At 49.9% G+C, this 25640-nt stretch overlaps 1 gene segment (V, D, J or C); it reads left to right on the forward strand.

Annotated features, from left to right (window-relative positions):
• The first annotated feature begins 4311 nt into the window (after positions 1-4311).
• LOC138284671 (Ig gamma-2A chain C region, A allele-like) overlaps positions 4312-25640 on the forward strand; it is a 118355-nt gene continuing 97026 nt past the window's right edge. Inside the window, 1 exon segment of the C gene segment in view lies at positions 4312-4619. Within this exon segment, the coding sequence occupies positions 4502-4619 (118 nt within the window).

The raw sequence follows: 25640 nt of genomic DNA on the forward strand, positions 1-25640 counted from the left end.
TAGGATACCAGTCATTAAAGCATTCATGGAAGGTCTAAAACGAATCATACCGCCAAGAACTCTACCAGTCCCCTCGTGGAATATTAATATTGTACTTACACGACTCATGGGCCCACCACCATTTGAACCCATGCACTCTTGTCAGATCTAATTCATAACTTTGTAATGAAGTGATGGAAAGTAGCATTTCTAGTGGCAAAGATTTAGTGAAATACAAGCTTTCCTATTCAAGAACCATTTATACAACTACACAAACAAAGTTGTACTACGCACAAATCTAAAATTTCTACCAAAAGTCATCTCACCGTTTCATTTAAACCAAACAGTGGAACTCCCAGTCTTCTTCCTACAGCCAAACTCAGTGGCAGAAAGAGCACTGCATACATTAGATATAAAAAGAGCTCTAATGAATTACATCGACAGAACAAAAGCATTTCGTAAAACCAAACAGTTGTTCATCGCATCCCAAAAACCCCACATTGGTAACCCTATATCCAAACAAGGCATAGCCAGATGGAAAGTGAAATGTATACAGACGTGTTACCTGAAAGCTAAAAGACAACTACTCATTACAACAAAGGCACACTCCACTAGAAAGAAAGGAGCAACAATGGCCTTTCTGGGAAACATACCAATGACCGAGATCTGTAAGGCAGCCGCTTGGTCCACACCTCATACTTTTACCAGGCATTACTGTGTAGATGCGTTAGCAACACAACAAGCCACAGTAAGACAGGCTGTACTAAGAACATTATTTCAGAAAACTTCAACTCCTACAAGCTGACCACCGCTTTGGGGAAGATTACTGCTTTGTAGTCTATGCATAGCATGTGTATCTGCAGCTACACATGCCACCGAACGGAAAATGTCACTTACCCAGTGTACATCTGTTCGTATCATGTTCTGCTGCAGATTCACATGCGCCCTCCCTCCTCCCAGTGAGCCTGACGCTGTTTAAGTTATAATAAAAAAATTGTACATATGTATATAAACATTCCTTTACTTAAACTTTGTACATGCATCTCTATCCCATTGCATGGACATCTTTCTATTCTCACTCTATCACTCCTACCTTACCCTCTGCGGGAAAACAATCTAAGATGGAGTCGATGCCCATGCGCAATGGAGCCAAAAAGGAGGAGTCACTCGGTCCAGTGACTCGAAAAGACTTCTTCAAGGAAAAACAACTTGTAACACTCCGAGCCCAACACTAGATGGCAGGACCTGCGCATAGCATGTGAATCTGCAGCGGAACATGCCACGAACAGATGTACACTGGTAAGTGACATTTTCCATATATTTGTAATTTTCCATAGGAGTCCTTGGGGGGAACTGTTAGCAGAGTTAACAGGTAAGTACACAACTTATGATTCCAGTCTTCGTGGGTTAGGATGCCCACAGATCAGAGTTAGGCTGACCCCAAAGATGCACCACCAGCAACATGGGGCTGGCTAGGTGCAGAGGTCAAACTTGGCGTCTGGTTTTCAATGGAAAACTATGACGACTTGGGGTGCTCGGTAGAAAGCAGATTGGAGGTAAGTACCCGCGGTTCCAGGACACAGGCCTGAGGAGTTTAGGTCAGCACGGGGGCACAGGTCCACAGCAAACACACACCCTCATAGGCACAGGGGTGGACGGGTGCTGGTGCGAACACAGAGCTGGACTCCCAATGCTTTTCAAAGGAAGTAAACCGGTGAGGGGGTCACAAAAAAGTGCTGCATGTTTGGTCCAGGAGGTGGGTTCTGGGAAACCAAAATATGGACAAGTAGAAAAGGTACCTGCTGGATATTGCTGGACCATCGGTCAGATTCTCCAGGGCCAGGGGGACTACCAACGCCCAAGGAGACCCCTGGACTTGTAATCTTTGCTGTATCCTGTTGTGATCAGGGGGTGGTCTTCTGGATTCAGGCTACAGGTGTCGTCATGGTGTTGGCCAGGAGGAGTCAATCCAAGGTGGACACAAGGTCATTTTCACCTGGGGACCAGCTCTTGACCAGTGGGCTACCTGGACACGGGCTGTGGGCGTCAGGTGCAGAGTGGGCAGGACTCACGGATCCGGGACAGTTCTGGAGTCTTTTTGGGAGTTTCTTGTGGACAGGGTTTGGTCCTTCGGAGTTCTTGGTCCTCTGGTGTGCAGGTGGTCCTATGGTGGGCAGGCAGTCCTTTGCTACCAAAAGGCGACAACCTGCAGGCCCAGTAACCTCTCCAAACCCCCAGAGTCCTTGAAGCTGCAGACAAGTGTAGGAAAGCACCCTCTTTTTGGCATGGTTGTGCCTACTTTTTGCCTGGTATCAGTTTGCTTGGACTGTTTGTTCACTGGGATCCTTCTGACCAGGACCAGTGATTGTGCTCTTACCCTCTGAATTTGGTTGCCTAGGACTTGGCATACTGATGGCCCATATGAGATGTGCAAATTAAAAGTCCCTAGTATATGGGTCTTAGGTATTCAGAACACTGGGGCACCAGGGGTTCCCCATGGGCTGCAGCACGTATTGTGCTACCCATAGGAGCCCATGAAAAATGTGTCTGCAGGCATACCAGTGCAGCCTGTGTGAAGAGGTGCATGCACTCTTTCACGACAGGTCACTGCACCAGGTCACTGGGGTAGGCGGGCCTACCATAGGGGCGACTTGCAGAGGGCAGAGTGCAGGTCCCAGTGTGTGAGGGCACCCCTGTATGAGCAGAGGTGTCCCTACGAACTCCAATTCCATTGCACTGGACTCCGTAGGTGCAGGGAAGCCATTTTACCAGTGTACTGGACAAAGTTCACTCCTTGTGTCTAGCTACATAAGGATAACTCCCAACATGTCAGAATCACACCCCAATACTGTTGCCAGTATTGTTTTATGATTCCATGCACTTTGGGAGCTCCTTAGAGGACCCCCGGTATTGCTTCTACTAGCCTTCCGGGGATTTCGGGAAGCCGATGCTGCTGCCACCCCACAGACAGGTTTCTGCTCTCCTGCTGCTTGACCAGCTCAAGCATTGTTGGTTTCTGAAGAGTCCAGTTGCGGTTCCAGTGGCCAGAAGATGAAGTAAACAATCTGCAACTCCAGCGGTGACTCCGCTTTGCAACATTGTTTCTCTGGCTCCTTCCAGCAACTGCAAAATTTCCCCGGCTCTTCATCCTCTGAGGTCAACAAGACTTCAGCCTGCACTAAGAAGTAAGAATGACTGATGCAGTTAGTGCCTGAACACCTGCTGCGTGGATCTGCTCTTCTCCGGAACTGCGTGGATCCTGCATCACAGGTGGTGGTCTGGAGTGATCCCCTTGGTCCTCTCTGCTAGCTGTATAACTTGGGAGACAGTAAGCCCTTGCCTCTTCTTGCAGGACAGCACCCTTGTGCACAGCGACTCTTGCAGCTACCAAGGCTTGTTTGGACCACCTTGGGAGGAAAAGTCCCTTGAAGCAGGAGCAGTTTGTTTGATTCCCTATCCGGGACGTGCAAATGGGAATGCGCCTGAGGAAGAAGAAGCCTGGGTAACAAGACTTGCAGGTGTATTGGGTTAGGAATTTGGTCGTGTGGTGCAGGCCGATGGCAGCAGTCTATTGGCCTGTTCACAGGAGTCCCTGTGCTGGGTCTGGATCAGGTACCCAGGAGGACATCAATGATGGCCTCATTTAAAGGTAAATGGGATTCTGAGGTGGAAGCCCGCGGCTGAAGCACCTCAGTTAGGAGATTACTCCTAACTGCCACAGAAGGTAGCTCAAGGACGAGGACCTCAGCCACCCTTCTCACCACCATGGAATACGACGCTCCCTCCTCCATAGCCACGGTAGGGGGAGAAAGCATGCCAGTGCCAGGAAAGGTATCCAGACCGCTTACCTCCCCCAATTCCTGTGCCCAGTCCATTTTAGGGTCTTCCAGCTGGAATTCTAAAGGGTCCAGCGACCCCTCCATACTTTCCCCATACCCATAAGAATAAGGGTCAGGATCTGACCCGGGGAATGTAGGCCCCATGGAAGGTGGAATTGGCATAGAGGGACGTCAGTGCGGCTCCGGGTCAGAGTCGGGTACCGGATCTGTTCGTAGGCTGGTGCAGAAAGAAAAGGACTGAGGTCAGCACGTGTGATGTTATCACGCTGACTATGACGCCAAGGATGCAAGCGGAGTCGACTGATGCCACCTGACAGCACGCAAGGGTACTGCTGGAAGAAAAATCTCCAGATCGAGTCTGACACCTGTGAGATATTCTAAGGTAAGGAATCTGCAACTAGAAGTCTCTATCAGATGTATGTTTGTAAAGGAAGATATGAAATTACATCCTCTTTTAAGTATGTCACTCCCATTTTTTCTTTTTTCTAGCTCAGCCAACACTGGACCTTATACAAGCTATTCCAGAAACCCCTAGCACTGAAGACAACATTATACTGTCATTCAGAATCCATTCTTTTTTCCCAAAAACTCTTGAAGTCTATTGGTATAAAAATGAAGACAAAGTGCTTGAGAACATAAGTATTAGTGATGTCTCCAGTGGACCAGATGGACTATGTAGCTGTATGACAAGCATAGAATTTACTCCTTGTAAAAAAGATGTTGGGAAAGAGTTCACGTGCAGAGTTGGCCATGAAAGCCTGCAGAATCACAAGGAAGCTAAATGGACGCTTAAAAACCTGAGTAAGTTACAAATGTGTTCACTTCATTAACATCTCTTTTACTTGACAGTTTTTATCCAACATCTCATGATTACTGAAAGTGAGCAATTCAATAGAATAAAATATGAGCTCTACATTCTTTTTTTAACTCTGACACCATTATAATATCAATTGCAACTGTCTTCTTTATAATCCATACCCCTGTCAAAACAGTATACCCTTAATTTCTACATCCATACTCTCTTCATTGTTCTGATATCATGAGTATGGCAATTAAGAAGTTTCTGCGGGGTCCGGGACATCGAACTGAAGCAGACCCTTTATAGGATGTGGGGAATATTAAAGCATATCCAGTGTTGGGCACTATGTAGGGGTAATATTTGTATAAGCTGCTTTGTCTTTAAAATTAGTAAATCTTTCTAACAAACCTGGGGCAACTTAAAATTGCAGCATAAGCATGGGCTGACAAAAGCACCCTTACCAATAATACCCTTTCCCAATAATGCCCCTTCTGACAGTCCTGGCCATAGTATTAGGATGGGGTACATTTCAGGTTAGCCAACAGAGTAACAGTGTTTTCTAATTGCAAGCATGTTTCACCAGACCCCTTTGTTTATTTTCTATTTATAGCGGGATTGACAATTGTTTCTTTAGCGGGTGCATGTAATTTTTTAAGAGAACCCCTTTTTTTCCTTTTGTTAATCCTAATTTTCAGTCCATATCTATTCCTTTCCTTTAAAAAAGACCCCTGGGTCTGTCTATGACAAGATGGCTGATCAGACACTTTTATAAGGAGTGCTCAGCCTAATTGCCACACAGGATTAAGCAGGATCAAGTCAGACTCCCAAGAGGTGAAGTTACATGCCTCTGACTGATGGAAGCTGTGATTACATCACCATAGTCCTCAACCAGGGCCCGATAGCCTCCCCTGGCCAGATTTCCTGCCTGTTGAGTGGGGGCCCTAACAGTAGAGGCAGGGGTGCATGAAGGGCCAGTGGCTGTGCAGCCCAGGCAGCCTTGAGGAATGGAGCACAAGAAAGAAGCACATTGCTGTAAAGACCACCTCACACGGCAGCAGGGCTGACTAGTGGCTGCAGATCCAGTGGCAGTTGGCCAGGGGAGTGGTTGAGCAGCTGCCTGGTGAGGAGTTGGACATGTCAGTGCTTGAGATGCCTTCCACCATCCATATTCTGGCACTGCAGATTCTGACTGGAAATGTAGGTCTGGGTGAAGCAAACCTAAAACAAGGGAGAGGATTGTGACCCTGAAGGTGGAGCAGTGAGGCTGCAGAGGGTGGGCCACCCTTGCGGGTCTACTCCTGAAGGGACGGCAGGAGTGGAACAGACCTCATTAGCAGAATTCAGGTGAGAGGGACTCCAGATGGGATCCTGGAGCTGCAGGCCATAGTCTGCCTGGGGCCTTGGTTGTGGACTCAATGTGAAGGTAATGGTAGGTCTCCTTGTCCCCATCGGGTCGAGCTCTGATGGCCTTTTGACTTAGTCAGTATTTATCACCAGACTGCTCCAGCCCACATTCCTACAGGCCTGAGGAAGACCAATAGAAATGATGGATACTACTCATATCTCATGGTTATGAACAGGCTCATTGTATAGAGAGCCAGCTTCCTACAATGTACTGTATTTTAGTGCACTATGTAAAGAGTACCGTGAATCACAAATTGGTATTGCAGAGGCAAAGGTACAGAGGACTAATGCTCTCTTTTGTGGTAGTGTGTTGGGTGTAAAGGGTATCAAAGTAAACAACTGGCATACTGGTGCCCCCATGTAAGTCCCTAGTATATGGTACCTAGGTACCCAGGGCATTGGGGCACCAGGGGTTCCCCAAGGGCTGCAGCATGTATTGTGCCATCCTTGGGAGCCCATACAAAATGTGTCTGCAGGCCTACCAGTGCAGCCTGCATGAAAAGGTGCATGCACCCTTTCACTACAGGTCACTGCACCAGGTCACTGTATATCAACCCTATGGCAGGCACTCCTAGCCCATAGGGCAGGGTGCAGGTACCTGCATGTGAGGACACCCCTGCATGAGCAGAGGTGCCCCTACGAACTCCAATTCAATTTTTTGGGACTTCGTAAGTGCGGGAAAGCCATTTTACGTGTGTACTGGACACAGGTCACTCCCACTGCCTGGGTCCAGCTTCATAATGGTAACTGTGATACTAAACATGCCCAGATTCAAACATGTTGGAATCATATCCCAATACTGTTGCCAGTATTGGTTGTATGATTCTATGCACTCTGGGGGCTCCTTAGAGGACCCTCAGCATTTCTCCTCCCAGTTTTCTGGGGTTTGCCAGGCAGCCCACGCTGCTGCCACCCCACAGACAGATTTCTGCCATCCTGCTGCTTGACCAGCTCAAGCAGAGGAAGGCTGAACAAAGGATTTCCTTTGAGAGAGGGAGGCAACACCCTCTCCCTTTTGAAATAGGGAGGCTACCTCTCCCAAGCCATGTGACACCTAAGCCACTGGTATGCCTTTAATGGCACATTTGGTGCCCTCCTTGCATAAACCGTTTTGCACCAGTCCAGTGTAGGAAGGTAGCCTCATTCTAGCCTTGTTATCCCCACTTTTGGCCTGTTTGTGGGTATATGTCAGGGTGTTTTTACTATCTCACTGGGATCCTGCTAGCCAGGGCCCAGTGCTCATGGTGAAACCCCATGTTGTCAGTGTGTTTGATATGTGTCACTGGGATCCTGCTAGCCAGGACCCCAGTGCTCATACGTTTGTGGCCTAAATGTGTTCCCTGTGTGGTGCCTAACTGAGGTTCTGGTTAGCAGAACCTCAGTAATACAGTGTTTATGCTCTCTCTACTTTTAAAATTGTCACTGCAGGCTAGTGACTAATTTGACCAATTCTCATTGGCACACTGGAACACCCTTATAATTCCCTTGTATATGGTACCTAGGTATTGGGGTTCCAGGAGATCCCTCTGGGCTGCAGCATTACTTTTGCCACCCATAGGGAGCTCAGACAATTCTTACACAGGACTGCCACTGCAGCCTGAGTGCACTTATAGGTGACTTATAACGTGGACGTTATTTCAGTGTAAAATGGCAGTGAAATAAGTTACTTATGTCTAACCCTCACTTGGTGAAGGTTAGGTGCCAAGTTACTTGGCTAGTGCCAGGGTGTCCACACACTAAGGTGCCCCCACATTGTTCAGGGCAAATTCCCCAGACTTTGTGAGTGCGGGGACACCATTACACGCGTGCACTACATATAGGTCAATACCTATATGTAGCGTCACCATGGTAACTCCGAACATGGCCATGTAACATGTCTAGGATCATGGAATTGTCCTCCCAATACCATTGTGGTATTGGGGGGACAATTCCATGCATCCCCGGGTCTCTAGCACAGAACCCGGGTACTGCCAAACTGCCTTTCCGGGGTCTCCACTGCAGCTGCTGCTGCTGCTGCCTACCCCTCAGACAGGTTTCTGCCCCCTGGGGTCAGGGCAGCCTGGTCCCAGCAAGGCAGAACAAAGGATTTCCTCTGAGAGAGGGTGTTACACCCTCTCCCTTTGGAAATAGGTGTGAAGGGCTGGGGAGGAGTAGCCTCCCCCAGCCTCTGGAAATGCTTTGATGGACACTGGCTTATGCAGAGAGGGCACCATCTGTCTACACCGGTTCAGAGATTCCCCAGCCCTGCTCGGACGCGAAACTGGACAAAGGAAAGGGGAGTGACCACTCCCCTGACCAGCACCTCCGAGGGGAGGTGCCCAGAGCTCCTCCAGTGTGTCCCAGACCTCTGCCATCTTGGATTCAGAGGTGTTGGGGCACAATGGACAGCTCTGAGTGGCCAGTGCTAGCAGGTGACGTCAGAGACCCCCTCCTGATAGGTGGTCACCCTGCCAGGTGAACAATCCTCTTTTTAAGGCTATATAGGGTCTCCCTCTTGGGTGGGTCCTCAGATTAGATGTGCAAGATTCCAGCAGGATTCCTCTGCAATGTTTACTTTGGAACTGCAACTGGACCCTCCATGAACTGACAATGTTGCAGAGTGGAGTCGTCGCTAAAGTTGCAGATTGACTTCTGGCCACTGTTTCTCCGGCTCTTTCCAGCAACTTCACCCTCAGAGGATGCATAGCCAGGGAAATGTTGCAGAGTCTTCAGCCTGCACAAGAAGGAAGAAGAAATCTCCCTTGGAATGGAGGAGTCACTCCCCTGCATCCGCAGGCACCAACTGCCACGACGACCGGCTGAGTGAGAGTTTTCTCCTCTGTAACTGCATGAATCCTGCATCACAGGCAGAAGTCTGGAGGGGATCCCCTTGGTCCTCTCTGCCAGCTGTCCAACTTGGGAGACAGCAAGCTCTTGCCTCTCCTTGCAGGACAGTATCCCTGTGCACCACAACTCTACCAAGGCTTGTTTGTTTCTCCTCCAAGGAATCTTCAGGCTAAATGTAGATCCGGCTTCCAGCACTCTTCGCTGGAGCAGCAGGCATAAGACTGTGCTTTGCAGGGATGTGGGACGACTCTTCAGGTGTACTGAGATGGCATCACTGCGACTCCTGTGCCTGCTGCCCCTAGGTCACCTGTGGGGGCTATCTCCTCTTCTTGTGACTCTGAGGTGACCCTCAGGAGCTCAGAGACTCTCCTCCTTGGGTCGAGTCCCCTGGGCCTTGGTGGTCCTCTTCAGCCTTGCAAAACCTTCTTCACTGACTCTTGCATTTGCCAAGGCTTTGTTTTCCAGCACCAGTGACCAGCGGTTGTGATGCAGTCGAAGTGAGGCATCACTTGCATCACTTTTGGAACTCGTCTTCTGCTCCTGTGCTGCACTGCTGACTCTTCATCCATCGTTGACCTGGTCCTGCATCCACAGAAAGGTGGGTAGTGGCTCCTGCGAGAGTCGGACACTCAAAAGAAGATCTGCAAAATAAGGGGACCGAGTCCAGTTTGAGTTAGTCAGGATCCACTGTGGTTTCTTCCAGCCTTGTCTGGATCTTGCAAAGTTTACCTGGTTTAGCCCCAAACCAACAGGAGCTTACCTGTTCTCTCCTGGAAATGGGGGGGGGGGCACCCTGGAACTTACCTTTTGGGGTTCCTAGTTACTCCAGCTCCCCTCTACTGATTCCACTTCCTTGGTTGGGGGATTGTGTTGCACCTTCCACTTACTTAGTAGCTAAAAGTAAAACATTGGAAAACAGTGAAGGTCAGGGAGGGAGACCAAATCTTATACTGTTTTCTATGCTCATCACTGACTTCTAATGTGTATATAATAGTGTTTTTACTCACCCCCTAGTGTAGTATTGTCTATACAGTATTTTAGTATTTGTGTTACCAAAATAAAGTACCTTTATTTTTGTAACACATGTGTGCAAGTTCTGTGTGACTGTAGTGGTAATGCATAAGCTTTGAATGTCTCCTAGAGAAGTCTTGGCGCTCACCCACAGCTATCTCTAGGGAGCCCTGGCTTCCTAGGCACTGTCTGCACCTAACTAATAGGGTATATCTGAATCTGGTGTACAAGTCATTTACCTTCGGTAACAACATATCTGGTAGAGACATATTCTAGTTGCAGATTCCTTACCTAAGAATGTTCTCCCAGGTGTCAGACTAGATCCGGAGATTTTTTCTTTCTTGAGCAATAACCTTGCACGTTGGTAGGTGCATCGGTCGACTCCACAGGCATTGTTGGTGTCATAGTCATGAGGTCGGGAGTAGTACATACACACCACCTCAGCGCAGTGACGTCAGTTTCTTTTTTATGACTTTACACGCCAAAGTGCAGAGCTGCAAAGAACCCTCAGATTGGTGTGCCAGAGCTAAGGACGTGAAAGGGGGAATTCCTGTCCCTAGAAATCAGTTCACAAACGGGGTAGATGGGTGGGTCGGTAAGGAATCTGCAACTAGAATATGTCTCTACCAGATATTTCGTTACCGATGGTAAGTGACTTGTTGGTTCGCAACCCACCTCTGAGGATGGCATTTCTTGGGTAACTATTCTAAGGTAAGGAATCTGCAACTAGAAGTCTCTATCAGACCAAGATCATACTAGGAAGTCCTGTAGGACCGAACAACCAAAGTAGCCATCCCGATGGACCGGACTGTTAAGGCAGTAATGTTTAGTAAATGTGTGCAGGGATGCCCAAGTAGATCCCTTTCAGATAGCATGCAGAGTTCCTGTCCTGGATAACGCATGCTCATTCCACCAGAGCGACTGCTGCTTCCACTGCAAGCCTTCATGGGGGTTGCTTCTTGGGCAAATTGTAGCACATATTGATGCAAAGAAGTACCCATCAAAAGATGGTAGGTTTGTGCACCGCTTTCCCTTTCTTCACACTCACATATCCAAAACAAAGTTGATCGTCCACTGAGAAATCTTTAGTACAATTGCCATAGAATGCCAATGCTCTTTTTGGGTCCAGATGGTGGAGTCTCTCCTCCACAGGAGAAGTATGTGGAGGTGTGTGAAAAGTAGGCAAGGTGATCGACTGGCCTATATTAAAAGGTGTAACGACCTTGGGAAGGAAGGAGGCCTTTACACCACTTTGTCAGGGTGCACAATCACTGACAAGTATGGGGGCTTTGAAGAAAGAAGCTTAAGCTCACTCACCCGGAGACCAGAAGTGATGGCAACAAGAAAAACAGTCTTGAAAATAAGGAGCTGTAATGGACAATTGTGCATCGGCTCAAAGGGTGTATACATTAAGAAAGTAAGCATAAGATTGAGGTTCCACTGAGGCATGATAAATGGAGTGGGAGGAAACGGAGTGGAGGGTGATGAGGCAACCTGTGTCTCCTATTGTCAGTCGATTCCTTAAGGGTCTCATCCATTTAAGAAAGTCCGAAATAGCTGATAAATAACCTTTAAAGGTGCCCAAAGCAGAGACCTGCTTGGCTAAAGAAAGAATGAACACAAGAACTTAAAAAAGAGGAGCACAGAGGGGGGCAGATTTGTTGGTACACCATGTCACAAATTTATGCCGACAGGCGTATACCGTTTTGGGAGAGGGATGCCTGGCTGCCAAGATAACATCACAGACTTTGAGCGGTGGCAGTTGACTGCTTTTGACCTTCTTCCCAATCTCCACACATGAAGGCGGAGATTGGACAGGTTCGGGTGGAGAACATTACTGTGCAGCTGTGACAGAAGATCATCCCGAAGAGGTAGTCTGAGTGGAGGATTGGTGGCCATGCGCAATAGCTCTGGATACCATACTCTCTGTGCCCAGTCCGGAGCCACCAAGATAACTTGGGCCCGGTCGTTCCTAATCTTTTTGAGAACTCTGGGCAGAAGTGGTATAGATGGAAAGGTGCCGGGTCTTCCACTCGAGATTAAAAGCGTCTCCAAATGAGTGCCACCTTGGAAACTCCAATGCGCAAAACAGCTGACATTGCACGTTGTCTGCGGAGGCAAACAGATCGAATCAAGGCTCTCCCCACTGCTGAAAGAGACCTTGCGCCACCTCCGGATGGAGAAGCCATTTGTGATCAGCTATGCATCGATGGCTGAGTTTGGCAGGCTGTCTGAATGACAGGACATTACCCTGGTGGTCCAACATCTGTCTGCTCTGTTGTGCCAGCCATGCCCAAAGGCGCAATGCATCCTGACAAAGGGTACAGGACCCTACTTTGCCATGTTTACTGCCATATGGTACTGCAACAGTGTTGTCCGTGAACAGTTGCACTACTTTCCCTTTGAGCGAGGGAAGAAATGCTTTCAATGCAAGCCTGATCGCCTGGAGCTCCAGAAGATTGATATGGAGCCCAGACTCTGCCAGAGACCAGAGGCCTCTGACCTCCGCCTCTCCCATGTGGCTGCCCTATCCCAGAAGTGACACGTCCATCACTATGGATAGATCTGGTTAGGGAAAGGAGAGGGATCTGCTCTTGACCCAATGCCGATTCAAATGCCACCACTGCAGGTCTTTTGAAGGCCCCTCCGAGATCTGGATCATGTTGGAGAGATTTCCCGGATGCTGCACCCACTGGAATTTCAAGTCCCGCTGCAGAGCCCACATATGCCATTTGGCATGTGTCACTAGCAGGATGCAGGAGGCCATGAGGCCCAACAGCCTCAGTGTCAGTCTCATCAAAACCCAAGACAGAGGCTAAAATATCGGGATCATAGCCTGAATATCTGGGACTTGCTTTTCGGGAGGATAGGCCAGAAACTTCACAGTGTCGAGAACAGCGCCGATGAAAGGGAGCATGCAGGAAGCTGGCCTGGTGTGTGGTGGGTACCTATGGTACTTACACCTTTTACCAGATCCAGGAATCCCCTATTAGTGTAGTGTAGGCAGTGTCTAGGAGCCAGGCTCTCTAGAGGTAGCTGTGGATGAACAGCCAAGGCTTATCTAGGAGACACACAAAGCTCAAGCAATGCCACTACAGTCACAAAGTACTTACACACAAGAAAGAAAATACTTGGTTATACAAAAATAAAAGGTACTTTATTTTTGGAACAAAGAATCAGAAAATACTGGAGAGGCAACCCTCCAATAGGAGGTAAGTAAATACTATATACATATATATAATTATATTATATATACACATACATCACATACATACATATGCCTCTTACATACACACACTAATAAATAGTATGTTAGAAAACAGTGTAAAATAGCAATAAGCAATAGTAGCCCTAGGGGGACCCCAAACCATATACTATAAAAGCGGAATGCAAACATAGGGCCCCTACCTAGGTAAGTAAATCATGTAGAGGGGAGCTGGGAGTACTAGGAAACCACACAGTTAAGTAATGCAGTACCCCCAGCGACCAGAAATACAGGAATAAAACACTGGATTTCCCCAAAACCACCCCAAAGGATGAAAAGAAGAAAAAGAAGACAACTCAAACAGCCTGCAATAAATCAGCAGTGGATTACTGATGATGGAGACCTGTGGAGAGGCAACCAAGTCCAGAAGTGTATGTGGAGTCTAGGGGGAGTAGGAGATAATACCCACCCAGAGGTACCTTTTGGAGTTGGTTGACGAAGAAGGAAGACAGGTCAACCGCAACACAGGAACTCTTCTCCGGCTTCTGATGCATGCAAAAGGTGTCCCACACTGGAAGCTGGATTGCAGATGGGTGTCGGAGAAGGATTTCCACTGTCAAGCCTTGGCAAAGGCAAATTCGCTGTTGGAGGGAAAGAGGTGCTGCTGGGGAACAGCAAGGTCCAGGAGGACTCTGCTCCAATGGGGCTTCTGCAACACAGGAGGGGGAGTCACAGGGGACCCTCCGAGTAGAGGCAGCACCCACAAGTGTCCCACAGTTCAGGGGCACACAAGTCACTGAAGCATCCCATGCAGCACCACAGAAGTTGCTCCCACGTCACCGGAGGACCACGCAGAGACCCAGGATTTGCAGAAGGGAGTGCTGGGGGCTGGAGTTACACGCCACCTGAAGTTCTCCTTAGAGGTGAACCAAACAAGCCTTAGTACCCCTGTGTACCGCCTCCTTTGCAGCTGCCGTCTTACGTGCAGTGGAAAGGACTGACCACCACCAAAGTGCGACAGCTGGTTGGAGATTTCCCCTTGGACCTCTCTGACAACTACCTGTGATGCAGGACCCACACCATTCAGGAAGATGGGAGATCCACCCTGCCAGTCGTCGATGTAGATAGGTACTTGTAGTTACAAGGAAGTGATGCCTTCACCCCAAGGGCGATTCCTTCTTGTGCAGACTCTTGAGTTGCAGTCTTCTGAGGATGCACAGCCGTGGAAATGTTGCAAAGCTGGCAGGAGTTCTGGATACAATGTTGCAAAAGAGTCTTCCTTGTGGATCTGCAGCTTGTCTGTTCCTGGAGGGTGCAGTTGTGGTTCCTGAGGCCAGAAGTCAATGCGGCGGAGTCCTGCTGGAATCTTGCAAGCAGAATCTGAGGACCCATCCCAGAGGAAGACCCTATATAGCCCAAAGAGGGGGCCTGGTTACCTAACCAGGTAACTACCTATCAGATGCTCCCAGAGGCACCCTCTGAGTGGCCAGGCCAGGCAGGTGACGTCAGAGTTCCCTGCCAACCTTGGAATCAAAATGGCAGAAACCAGGGACCCTCTGGAGAAGCTCTGGACACCACCCCTGGGGTGGTGATGGACAGGGGAGTGGTCACTCCCATTTCCATTGTCTAGTTTTGCGCCAGAGCAGGGACTGGGGGTCCCTGAACCTGTGTGGACTGGTTTGCTTTGAAGGGCACATTTGGTGCCCTCTATGCATTAACCAGTGGCTTGGGGAGGCTACCCCTCCCAAGCCAATCACACCTATTTCCAAAGGGAGAGGGTGTTACCTCCCTCTCCTAAAGTAAATCCTTTGTTCTGCCTTCCTGGCCTTGATCAGATCAAGCAGCAGGAGTGCAGAAACCTGTCTGAGCGGTGGCAGCAATGCTGGGGGTCCTCTAAGGAGCACCCAGAGTGCATGGAACCATATACCCCAATACTGTTGCAAGTATTGGAAGTGAGTCCGAACCTGGGCATGTTTGGTATCAAACATGTTGAAGTTACCATTATGTAGCTGTACATAGGTAGTGACACATATAAAATGGTGTCCCTGCCCTCACAAAGTCCAATAAAATGGGGCTGAAGTTCATGGGGTGCCCTCACACACAGGTACCTGTATCCTAACCTCTGGGCTGAGAGGGCCTACCATGGGGTGACTTGCAGTGACCTGTAGTGCAATGGCAGGCCTGCAGAACCCTTTGCATGGGCTCCGTATGGGTGGCAGAATTACTGCTGAAGCCCATAGGTATTGCCTGGAACCCCAATGCCCTGGTTACCAGCAACCAAATTTAGAGTGACTCTGTTCATGGAGATCCTGCTAACCAGTACCCCAGTGACTGTGCTCTGCAAACAGCCTCTTTCTAGCTTGGTTACCCCCACTTTTTGCCTACTTTCCTACAGAGCATCTGAGAGGGAGTCTGGAGTTCATTATAAACATGCTGAAATCACATCTGACTACGGCGAACCTCCTGCACATGCTGAAGGTGGGAGACAACTTTCTGGGGTGAGTCTGCCTTCAACAGCCAGTCGTCGAGGTAGGGGAAGACTGAAACCCCCAACCTGCACAGATGAGCTGCAACCACCGCCATCATTTTTGTGAACACCCAAGGGGTTCTGGCAATGCCAAAGGGGAGCACGCTAAACTGATGTTACCTACGATTCGTGGTAGGTCATGAGCACTGTCTGTGGGCAGGAAGGATGAGAATATGAAAATAGGCGTCCTGCAAGTCCAAAGCTACCATCCAGTCTCCTGGGTCCAAGGAAGACAGAACGTGAGCCAGGGTGAGCATTTTGAATTTCTCCTTCTTGAGGAAGAGATTTAGGCCCTGAAGGTCTAGGATAGGAAGTAAGCCCCTGTCTTTTTTGGGCACCAGAAAGTAGTGGGAATAATAACTACAACCTACTTTTGGCCAAGGGAGCCATAGAGAGGGTCCCTTCACCAGGAGAGCCACAACTTCCTGGCAGAGAAATGCCAAATGATCATCTGGAATACAGCTGACTGATGGAGGGATGGCTGGTGGGGCAGATTCAAGGGGGAGGGAGTAGTCCCTTCGAATGATATGCAAAACCCACCTGTCCGTCGTGATGGATTCCCGGTGGGGCAGGTGATCGCTCACTCCGGTCCAGCTGGCGGCAGGATTCGCAGACGGACTAGGACGGTTAGGAGGCTGCAGCTGGGGTAGAGGTGGACAGGGTAGACCTCTGGTTCCCTGTCCCACGTGGGATTCCACGTCTCCGGCCACGTAGCAGCTGAACAGCATGGGTGGCACAGTGGCTGTGATAGGGACGCAATAGGGAGCCCCTTCTGTGGCCACGAAAGGGGTGAAAGGTGGACTGTTTGTGGCAGGCGGCAGTGGAAAGGCCGAGGGACTGAGCCGTAGCCCGGGAGTCCTTGAACCTCTCCAAAGCAGAGTTTGATTTCTCCAAAGAGATGGGAGCCAGGGCAAAGGGCATGTCCATAAGAGTCTGTTAAACATCCCCGAAAAAACAGATGTACACAGCTAGGTGTGGCACCTCAAGGCCACCGTCGTCACAAATGATCTACCTAGAGAGTCGGTCATGTCCAGTCCACATCTGATTGTGAACTTTCCCAAGATGGCACCAATGGGAGAGATGTGGCAGACGATAGCATAGGCCTCCTCCGGTATCTGTGGCAGAACCTGCGCGACCGTATCCCACAGAGAGTGGGCATAGCTGTCCAAAACCCTTTTTGATTCCCTATCCGGGGGGGCAGAAGGGAATGCGCCAGAGGATGAGGACGCCTGGATGATGAGGCTCTCCGGCATGGGGTGTTGGGGCAGGAATTTAGGGGTGTTGGGGCAGGAATTTAGGGTCGTTCGGGCAGGCCAATAGAGTGCGATAGCCCTGTTCACAGGAGCCCTGTGTTGGGCCGGGACCTAGTACCCAAATAGACTTCATTGAATGGTGGAAGAGGCTTCGTTGTGGAAGCCCCTGGCTGAAGCACCTCCATCAGGAGATTAGACCTGACCTGAACAGTAGGCAGCTAAATGCCGAGGACCTCAGCTGCCCTACTGACAACGATGGAATAAGTTGCTCTCTACGCCGTAGCCACGGTAGGAGAAGATACCTCTCCAGATGCTGGCATGCTATCCAGACCACTGGCCCCGCCCAACTTCTGTGCCCAGTCCAAGTTAGGGTCATCCTGGTATTCATAAGGGTCCAGGGACCCCGTCAATCCTTCCCCTAATTCGTACCCATAAGAAAAAGGGTCAGAATCCAACCTAGGCCCCATCCGATAGAGTCGGACCGGCGTCTGCCGCCACGCCTCCTTGATTCATCGGGGATGAGGATTGGGTCGACGTCGATGGTGGGCACCACCAACGTTGGGAGCATCTACAATCAAACCTGCGCCAGGAAAGGTCTCAATGATCCAGACCGGCACCGGTCATACCAGAGAGCGGCTGCAGAGGTCCCTTACAGATCCAGAGGCGGAGCTGCCCGCCAGCACGGAACCCAAAGGCCCCCCTGACCAAAGGCACCGTATGGGGTTAGCCTGCCCAAAAATGAGGCACATGGTCTCATAGAATTCTCTTAATTGGACATGGGGTCACTCCGGGTCCCGGAAAGTCGGGGAGGCACGGAGCGGACCCAGAAGCAGGCTCCGAAGATGGAGTCCTCAAGCGTCGACGCTCCTCCCGCATCGCATCAGCCGAGCAACGGAGGGTGATGGGATCTCTTCGACTTCTTCTTTTGAAGTCTTCGGTCGCAGAGCCACCACCATTCTTCTTCTTACCTTGACCTGGTCTCAAGACCTTCCCCTCGAACGAGACCAGGACCTACATGGAGTTGAGCGCCAGGCTGCCATAAGCTTGAGGGATCGCTCCTTCAAGGCCTTTGGGTGCATGGCCTGGCACTCGGATCCATATTGGGTCTGTTTGTGATGCCTGGAGTGTGACCAGGACCCAAACTCGTGCTCCGTCACTGAAATCATGCGTGACAGTCGTAGCACGGTTTGAAACCCATCTTCGGGGACATCCCTCGACACACCAAAAAAAAAAAAAATCAACAAAAGGGTCTAGGTCGGTCAAAACACAACCATGGTAGCTCTCTCTGGATCAGCGCGTGGCTCAGAAAGAAAATAACAGACATCACTCCGTGGTGTCTATTTACTACTATCGATGTCATCACGGTGACCGACGCCAACAACGCCTACGGAGTTGACCGACGCCAACAACCGACCCACAAGGGTATTGCTAGAAGAAAAGATCTCTGGCGCCTGGGGAAAAATTCAGACTGGATTCAAATGTAAGGAATCTTATCTGATAGAGACTTCTAGTTGCAAAAGTGATCACACCATAAGTGCTCACAACACACCAGGCCAGCTTCGTACTCCAAGGGATCTTCAGGCTCTGAGGAGCCCTGGCCTCCAGCACTCATCTTTGCGAGGACAGTCTCTCCTCTGCTGCGACACCTGGAGAGGAGTCCCACGTTGCTGTGTTGATTGGGCCTCACTGCAGCTCACCGTGCCTGCTGCCAGTGGGTTGTCTGTAGGGGCTGCGACTGCTTCAGGCTGACCCTCAGCAGTTGGAGTGGAGTCCTGCTGGCTCTCCCGAGGGTTGAGTCCCCTGGACCTTACTGGTCCTCTTTTTCCCCGCAAATACTCTTCTGCCCATATTTCCGTTTGCCACGGCTTGATGGTAGTCTGCCTGCCACTGACCATCTGGGACCCGATGACGGGGGTGGGACATCATCTGCATTACTCCAAGGACTTCTCTGCAGCTCCTAGGCTCCACAGCTGATTTTTACCTTCCCTCATCGACCCGGATCTTCATCCACAGAAGGGTGGGTAGTGGTTCCTGCCCCACCTGGACTCTCCTGCGTGGACTGGACTCTGTCCCCTTCTTTTGCAGGCCCTCTTCAGCCAGAATCCACTGTTAAGTTCTACTAGACTGGTCCTGGTCTTGCAATCTTCCTTTTCCAAGTCCCCTTGTTAGTCTTTGGGAAGGCCAGGTATCTTACCTCTACTCCACTGGTCGCTGGGGGTCACCTTCCAACTGCTCGACATCCTTGGGTGGGGGACCTCACTTCGCATTCCACTATTTTAGAACATGGTGTGGCTCAGCTACAGGGCCCTATCTATTTTCCACTATTTCTTGCAAGTGCTTCTTGTTTTTCCATGCTAATTTGTAAAACTTAGTGGGTATATATAGTGTGCATTTACCTCCGGTTGGGAGACTGCCTATAAGTAATCTAGTTCACTGTTACCATAATAGAAGCACACAGTATTGCAATATCACAGCAGTTACATAGCAACTTATCAGACCTGAAAAAGTACCTTTATTTTTGCAAGTGCTTCACACTCCTCCTAGGTAAGTCTAGTGGTAACTGTGGTGAGCAGACAAGAGGGGCCCTGGCTTCCTGGACACTGTTCACTAATAGGTGTTGCCTGGACCTGGTATAAGGTGCATACACATAGGTGTCCACCATACATCAGGCTAGTTTCCTACATGTCCATCCTGCCTGGGAGAGGAGGTCACACCTCTGCCCAGAGCAGGCCTTTGTCTCAGGTCCTCGAGAGCGCTGGCTCTCAACTTTGATGGGGGTCAGAAACACATCTGGGGAGGCTGGACTGGTCAGGACCAGTTAGCACACTAGTAGCTGGCAGGTGTTCCGGGGGCACCTCTACAAAAATGCACATAAAGAGCACCTTAATCCATTACTGAAGTCAGTGAGGGTTGGCAAACATTTGAGAATAATAAATCAAACATCCCAGGATTCAGAGAAGCCATCATGAAGCTGGGGAACTCTTAAATGGATGTGCTGGCACTCGTCATTACAATGGCTTTCCTGTGCATTTACCATGTCTGAGAATCAACCGACATAGCAGGGGCATATCTGCCCATGCATATATGCCCTCACATGTGTCTAAGGCAGGGTGCATTCAGTGACCTGGCACACAGGGGTGACTTACGACCTGTCACAAACACCAATCACTGCATGTGGCAGGTGTGTTTTCAATTTAGCCTGCACCAACACATGCAGTCTGCAATGGCAGCACTGTGTGGGTTTAGTGAGGGATCCTAGGGGGTGGAACAAGTGGTGCTACAGCCCTCAGACACCTTCCTTAGTACACCCAGTCCCTAGGCACAAGGGGTACCGTTTACTATAGACTTACAGTGGTAACTAAAGAGTTTGCCAATTGTGCAAAATAACTGTGCAGATTTTCGGAGAGATCTAGCACTGGGGACCTGGCTAGCAGTGAATACTAAACTTGTCAAAAAGGGTGTTCTCCTACACTCATCATATCCAGAAAGATTAAGCTATAGCAGGGAAACAGGTAGAGCCTGAGGGGTTGTACACTGCATCAGTGTTGCCTTTTGACAATTTATGTGCTTTAATAGGCTTGTAGAAAACCACAGAGCAGGAAATGGTGGTGGAGGAGCCCTCAAGAGAAGATCCTAGGGTGGCCTTTCAGAGTTTACAAAAGTAAAAGAGTATTGAATGGGAAGATTGATACCGTACCGGTTAAGGTCAATCTGCTTTGGCCAGACCTTCCCAAGAAGGCAGAGAGGGTGTGTAGGAAAACACCACTGTTGGCATGGTTAGCATCAACAAAAGACACAAAGTTAGGGGGTAGTTGTAGGAGGCTGGCCTGGCTTATAGTGGGTACCTGATGGCACTTACACCTTGTGCCAGGTCCAGTTATCCCTTCTTAGTAGATTAGTAGTCTTCTAGCAGCTTAGGCTGAACTAGGAGACATGCAAAGCTCCTACTATACCACCTATATCATATAGCACTATATCACAAGAAACACCATACTCCGTTACTAAAAATAAAGGTACTTTATTTCAGTGACAATATGCCAAAAGTATCTCAGAGGATATACTCCCTTAGGAGGTAAGTAAAATACCTGATTTTGGTTTGTGTGTATTTCTTTTTTTGTAAGTAAACAGTGAGAAAAGTAGTGCAAACACTGTAGAATACAATAGGATGCAATAGTATACGGTTTCTGTTGCCCCTAGGCCTAAGAAAGTAGGACTGGGGTTCATTTGTGGTTCGCATTCCAGTGTAGTGTGTAGAGGGTTGCTGGGAGTGTAAGAAAAAACTAAGGGTGTCCAAGATACCCCACCCCAAGACCTGAAAAGTAGGAGTAAAGTGACCCTACTTCCCCAGAAAGACTGCAAAGCACTGAACACAATCTCGACTTTACTGTCAGGGGATTTTGCAAGGACAACAACTGATTCCTGGACCTGGGAACCTGTAAAGGAAGGGGACCAAGTCCAAGAGTAACGCAAGTGTCCGGGGGAGCAGGATCCCACTAAACCCTGGATGAAGGTACAAAAGGGCTGCCTCCGGGTGGAAGAAGCTGAAGATTCTGCAACAACGGAAGGTGCCAGGAACTTCTCCTTTGGTCAGAAGATGTTCCACAGCATACTGGAGCATGCAGAGTTGTTTCCATGCAGAAAGACTTGCAGCTAGCAAGGCTTGTTGCAGAGTCACGGTTGAAGAAAATGGGTGCTGCCCAGGACCAGGAGGTTGCCCCTTGGAGGGGGAGACAGAGGGGGTGCACAGCAGCACAGAGAGCCCATGCAGAAGCACTTGAACAGGCATTCAAGAAATCTGAGCATGGCAGTAGTCTCAACACTACAAAAGAGGGTCTCACGAAGTCGGTGGTCAACTCAGCAAGTTGAGCAATGCAGGACTGAGTGCTGGGGACCTGGGCTATGCTGTGCATGAAGGATTCCTTGCAAAAGTGCACAGAAGCCCTAGCAGCTGCAGATGACGCAGTACACAGGATTACTGTCTGGCGGGGGAAGTCCTTGCATCCCCACGCCAAATTTGGACAGAAGGACCACTGGAGTCGCTTGGATCCAGCTCCTGTGCTCCAGGGATCACGCTCGTCAAGATGAGAGGTGACCCATAGGACCTGTGATGCAGACGTTTGGTGCCTGCGTTAGCAGGGGGAAGATTCCTTCGACCCACAGGAGATTTCTTCTTGGCTTCCAGTGCAGGGTGAAGGCAGACATCCCTCAGAGCATGTCCACAGCACATCACTATTTCCGAAATATTCTGATTTTATTGTTCCATTTTATGTTCGTAGGTGTTCAAACAAATGACATCTACAAACTGATATGAACATTTACAAATGTCGAAACAGCAACAGATGTATCAATTCAAGACAATCCTCAGCCACCGAAGGATTAGGAGCTACAATGTTGCTGGTAGTCATCTTGCTACTTTGTTGTGGTTTTGTGGTTGGCGTCCTGGAGCAGTCAGCAGTCGATCCTTGGCAGAAGTTGAAGAGAGAGATGCAGAGGAACTCTGGTGAGCTCTTGCATTCGTTATCTAAAGAGAAACCCACAAGAGAGACCCTAAATAGCCCCCAGGTGCTTACCTGGTTAGGTGGCCAATCCTCCTCTATCAGGAGGGGTCTCTGGCCAGTGCCAGCAGGTGACGTCACTCAGAGGCCTCCATTGTGCCCTCACACCTCTGCATTCAAGATGGCAGAGGTCTGGGACACACTGGAGGAGCTCTGGGCACCACCCCTAGGGTGATGATGGACAGGGGAGTGGTCACTCCCCTTTCCTTTGTCCAGTTTAATGCCAGAGCAGGGGCTGGGGGATCCCTGAACCGGTGTAGACTGGAAATAGGTGTTAAGGGTTGGGGAGGAGTAGCCTCCCCAATCTCTGGAAAAGCTTTGAAGGGCACAGATTGTGCCCTCCTTTCATAAGCCAAAGAGAGAGGGTGTAACACCCTCTCTCAGAGGAAATCCTCTGTTTTTCCTTCCTGGGACTGGGCTGCCCAGACCCCAGGAGGGCAGAAACCTGTCTGGGTTTTCTCTGCAGCTACCGCTGCTCCCAACCCTCCGAGAGCTAGTTTGGCAGTACCTGGGGTCCATGCTGGAGCCCCGGGGATGTATGAGATTGGCACCCCAATACCAGATTTGGCATGGGGGGGGACAATTCCATTATCTTAGACACGTTACATGGCCATATTGGGAGTTACCATTGTGAAGCTACACAGAGGTATTGACCTATATGTAGTTCACGCGTGTAATGGTGCCCCCGCACTCACAAAGTCCGGGGAAATTGCACCTAGCCTTCACCAAGTGTGAGGGCACCCTGGCAGTAGCCAAGGAGCCCCCACATTGTTCAGGGCAAAGTTACTAAGTGAGGATTAGACATAGGTGACTTATCCCTGTTATTTCACAGCCATTTTACACTGCACTTATTTCACTCAGGCTGCAGTGGCAGTCCTGTGTAAGAATTAACATAAGTTACTTGTCTGAGCTCCCTATGGGAACACAGCCAGGACCCCAGTGCTCATAGTTTGTGGCCTATATAGCAAGATCCCAGTGACACAGGCAAAACAAACTGTCATAACTACTGTAGGAAAGTACCATTTTGCCTGGCATGTTATCCCCATTTTTACTTGTGTGTCAAAGTGTGCTGGGACCCTGCTAACAGGCCCCAGCACCAGTGGTCTTTCCCTAAAACTGTACCTTTGTCTCCACAATTGACACAGCCCTGGCACACAGATAAGTCCCTTGTAAACAGAGACCTTCCCGGGCCACAGGGCCCTTGGTACCAGGGGTACTAAGGGCTGCAGTATGTATTATGCCAACCTGGGGACCTCTCACTCAGCACATGCACACTGCCTCACAGATTGTGTGTGCGCTGGTGAGGAGTCGACATGGCACTCCCATCAGGGTGCCATGCCCACAACACACTGCCTGTGGCATTGGTAAGTCACCCCTCTAGCAGGCCTTACAGCCCTAAGGCAGGGTGCACTAAGACACTGTAGGGGCATATACTGCTCATGCAGCTATGCCCTCACCTGTGGTAAAGGCAATTCTTAGACATTGCAAGTGCAGGGTAGCCATGAAGAGTATATGATCTGGGAGTTTGTCAAACACGAACTCCACAGTTCCATAATGGCTACATTGAAATATGGGAAGTTTGGTATCAAACTTCTCAGCACAATAAATCCACCCTGATGCCAGTATGGGATTTATTAAGAAATGCACACAGAAGGCATCTTAGAGATGCCCCTGCATACCAGCCCAACTTCTAGTGCTAAGCTGACCAGTTTCTACCAGCCTTCCACATCCAGACGGGTTTCTGGCCACATGGAGTGAGTACCTTTGTGCACTCTGACCAGGAACAAAGCTTGCACTTGGTGGAGGTGTATCACACCTCCCCCTGCAGCAACTCAAAGGCTCAAGCATGGTGTTACAGCGCCCCAGGGCACTCCAGCTAGTGGAAATGCCTGCCTCCAGAGACAGCCCTCACTTTTGGCGGCAAGTCTGGAGAAGATAATGAGAAAAACAAGGAGGTGTCAAACTCCAGCCAGGACAGCCCCGTAAGGTGTACTGAGCTGAGGTGACCCCTTCCTTTGAAAATCCTCCATCTTGCTTTGGAGGATTTCCCCTAATAGGATTAGGGATGTGCCCCTCTCCCCAAAGGGAGGAGGCACAAGGAGGATGTAGCCACCCTCAGGGACAGTAGCCCTTGGCTACTGCCCTCCAGCCCTAAAGACACCCCTAAATTCCTGGGTCCAGGGTCGCCCCTAAATACCCAAAACAGATTTCCTGACAACCTGAACAAGTAGAAGGACTGCTGACCTGAACAAGAAGAAGGACTGCCGACCTGAAAGCCCCGCAGAGATGACAGGCCAGTAGGGCTGGGGCCAAGTCAGTTGACAGCGATGCATCCAGTGGGACCAGTGACCTCTGCCCACTCGGAGGACTACCCTGCAACTCAAAGGACCAAGAAACTCCTGTGGACAGCGGCTCTGTCTAATCTACAAAGAAGAAACCATCTTTAAAGGGACTCAGCCTTCTGAAGTGAGGCTGGAGTCCCCAACACTCTGCACCCGACATCCCCGGCTTGTTTCTAGAGAAACCAATACTGCAGCAAGGACTCCCAGGTGACTCCCACGAAATGGACGACCTCCCTGCACCCCCACAGCGATGCCTGCAGAGAGAATCCAGAGGATCCCCCTGACCTCAACTGCCCGGTAACAAAGAACCCGACGCCCGGAAGAAGCACTGCACCCGCAGCCCCTCAGGCCCAAGAGAAACCAACTACCAGTGCAGAAGTGACCAGCAGGCAGCCCTTATTGTTGCCTGGTCGGTGGCTGGCCCGAGAAGCCCCCCGGTGCCCTGCCTGCATCGCCAGAGTGACCACCAGGTCCCTCCATTGATTTCAATACTAAACCCGACACCTTGTTTGCACACTGCACCCAGCCGCCACTGTACCATAGAGGGTGTATTTTGTGTGCCTGTCAGGGAGCAGACCAGGGGGGTTTTGTAGAGCACTGGACGGTCACAGAGGACCCAGGTACTTACCTGCTAGCAGACTGCAACCAGAGCACCCCTAGTCTCCATAGGCGCCTATGTTATTTGGGCCCTACTTTGACCTCTGCACCTGATCAGCCCTGTGTTGCTGGTGCTAGGTGTTTGGGGTTGCCTTGAACCCGCAATGGTGTGCTACCTATGCGCCGGAGACTGAACTTGTAAGTGCTTTACTTACCTGCTAAGCTAACTTGTACTTACCTCCCCCAGGAACTGTTGATTTTTGCAGTGTCCACTTTTAAAATAGCTTATTACCATTTTTGCCA

This window comes from Pleurodeles waltl, chromosome 3_1 (genome assembly GCF_031143425.1).
Source record: "Pleurodeles waltl isolate 20211129_DDA chromosome 3_1, aPleWal1.hap1.20221129, whole genome shotgun sequence".
Classification (NCBI taxonomy): domain Eukaryota; kingdom Metazoa; phylum Chordata; class Amphibia; order Caudata; family Salamandridae; genus Pleurodeles; species Pleurodeles waltl.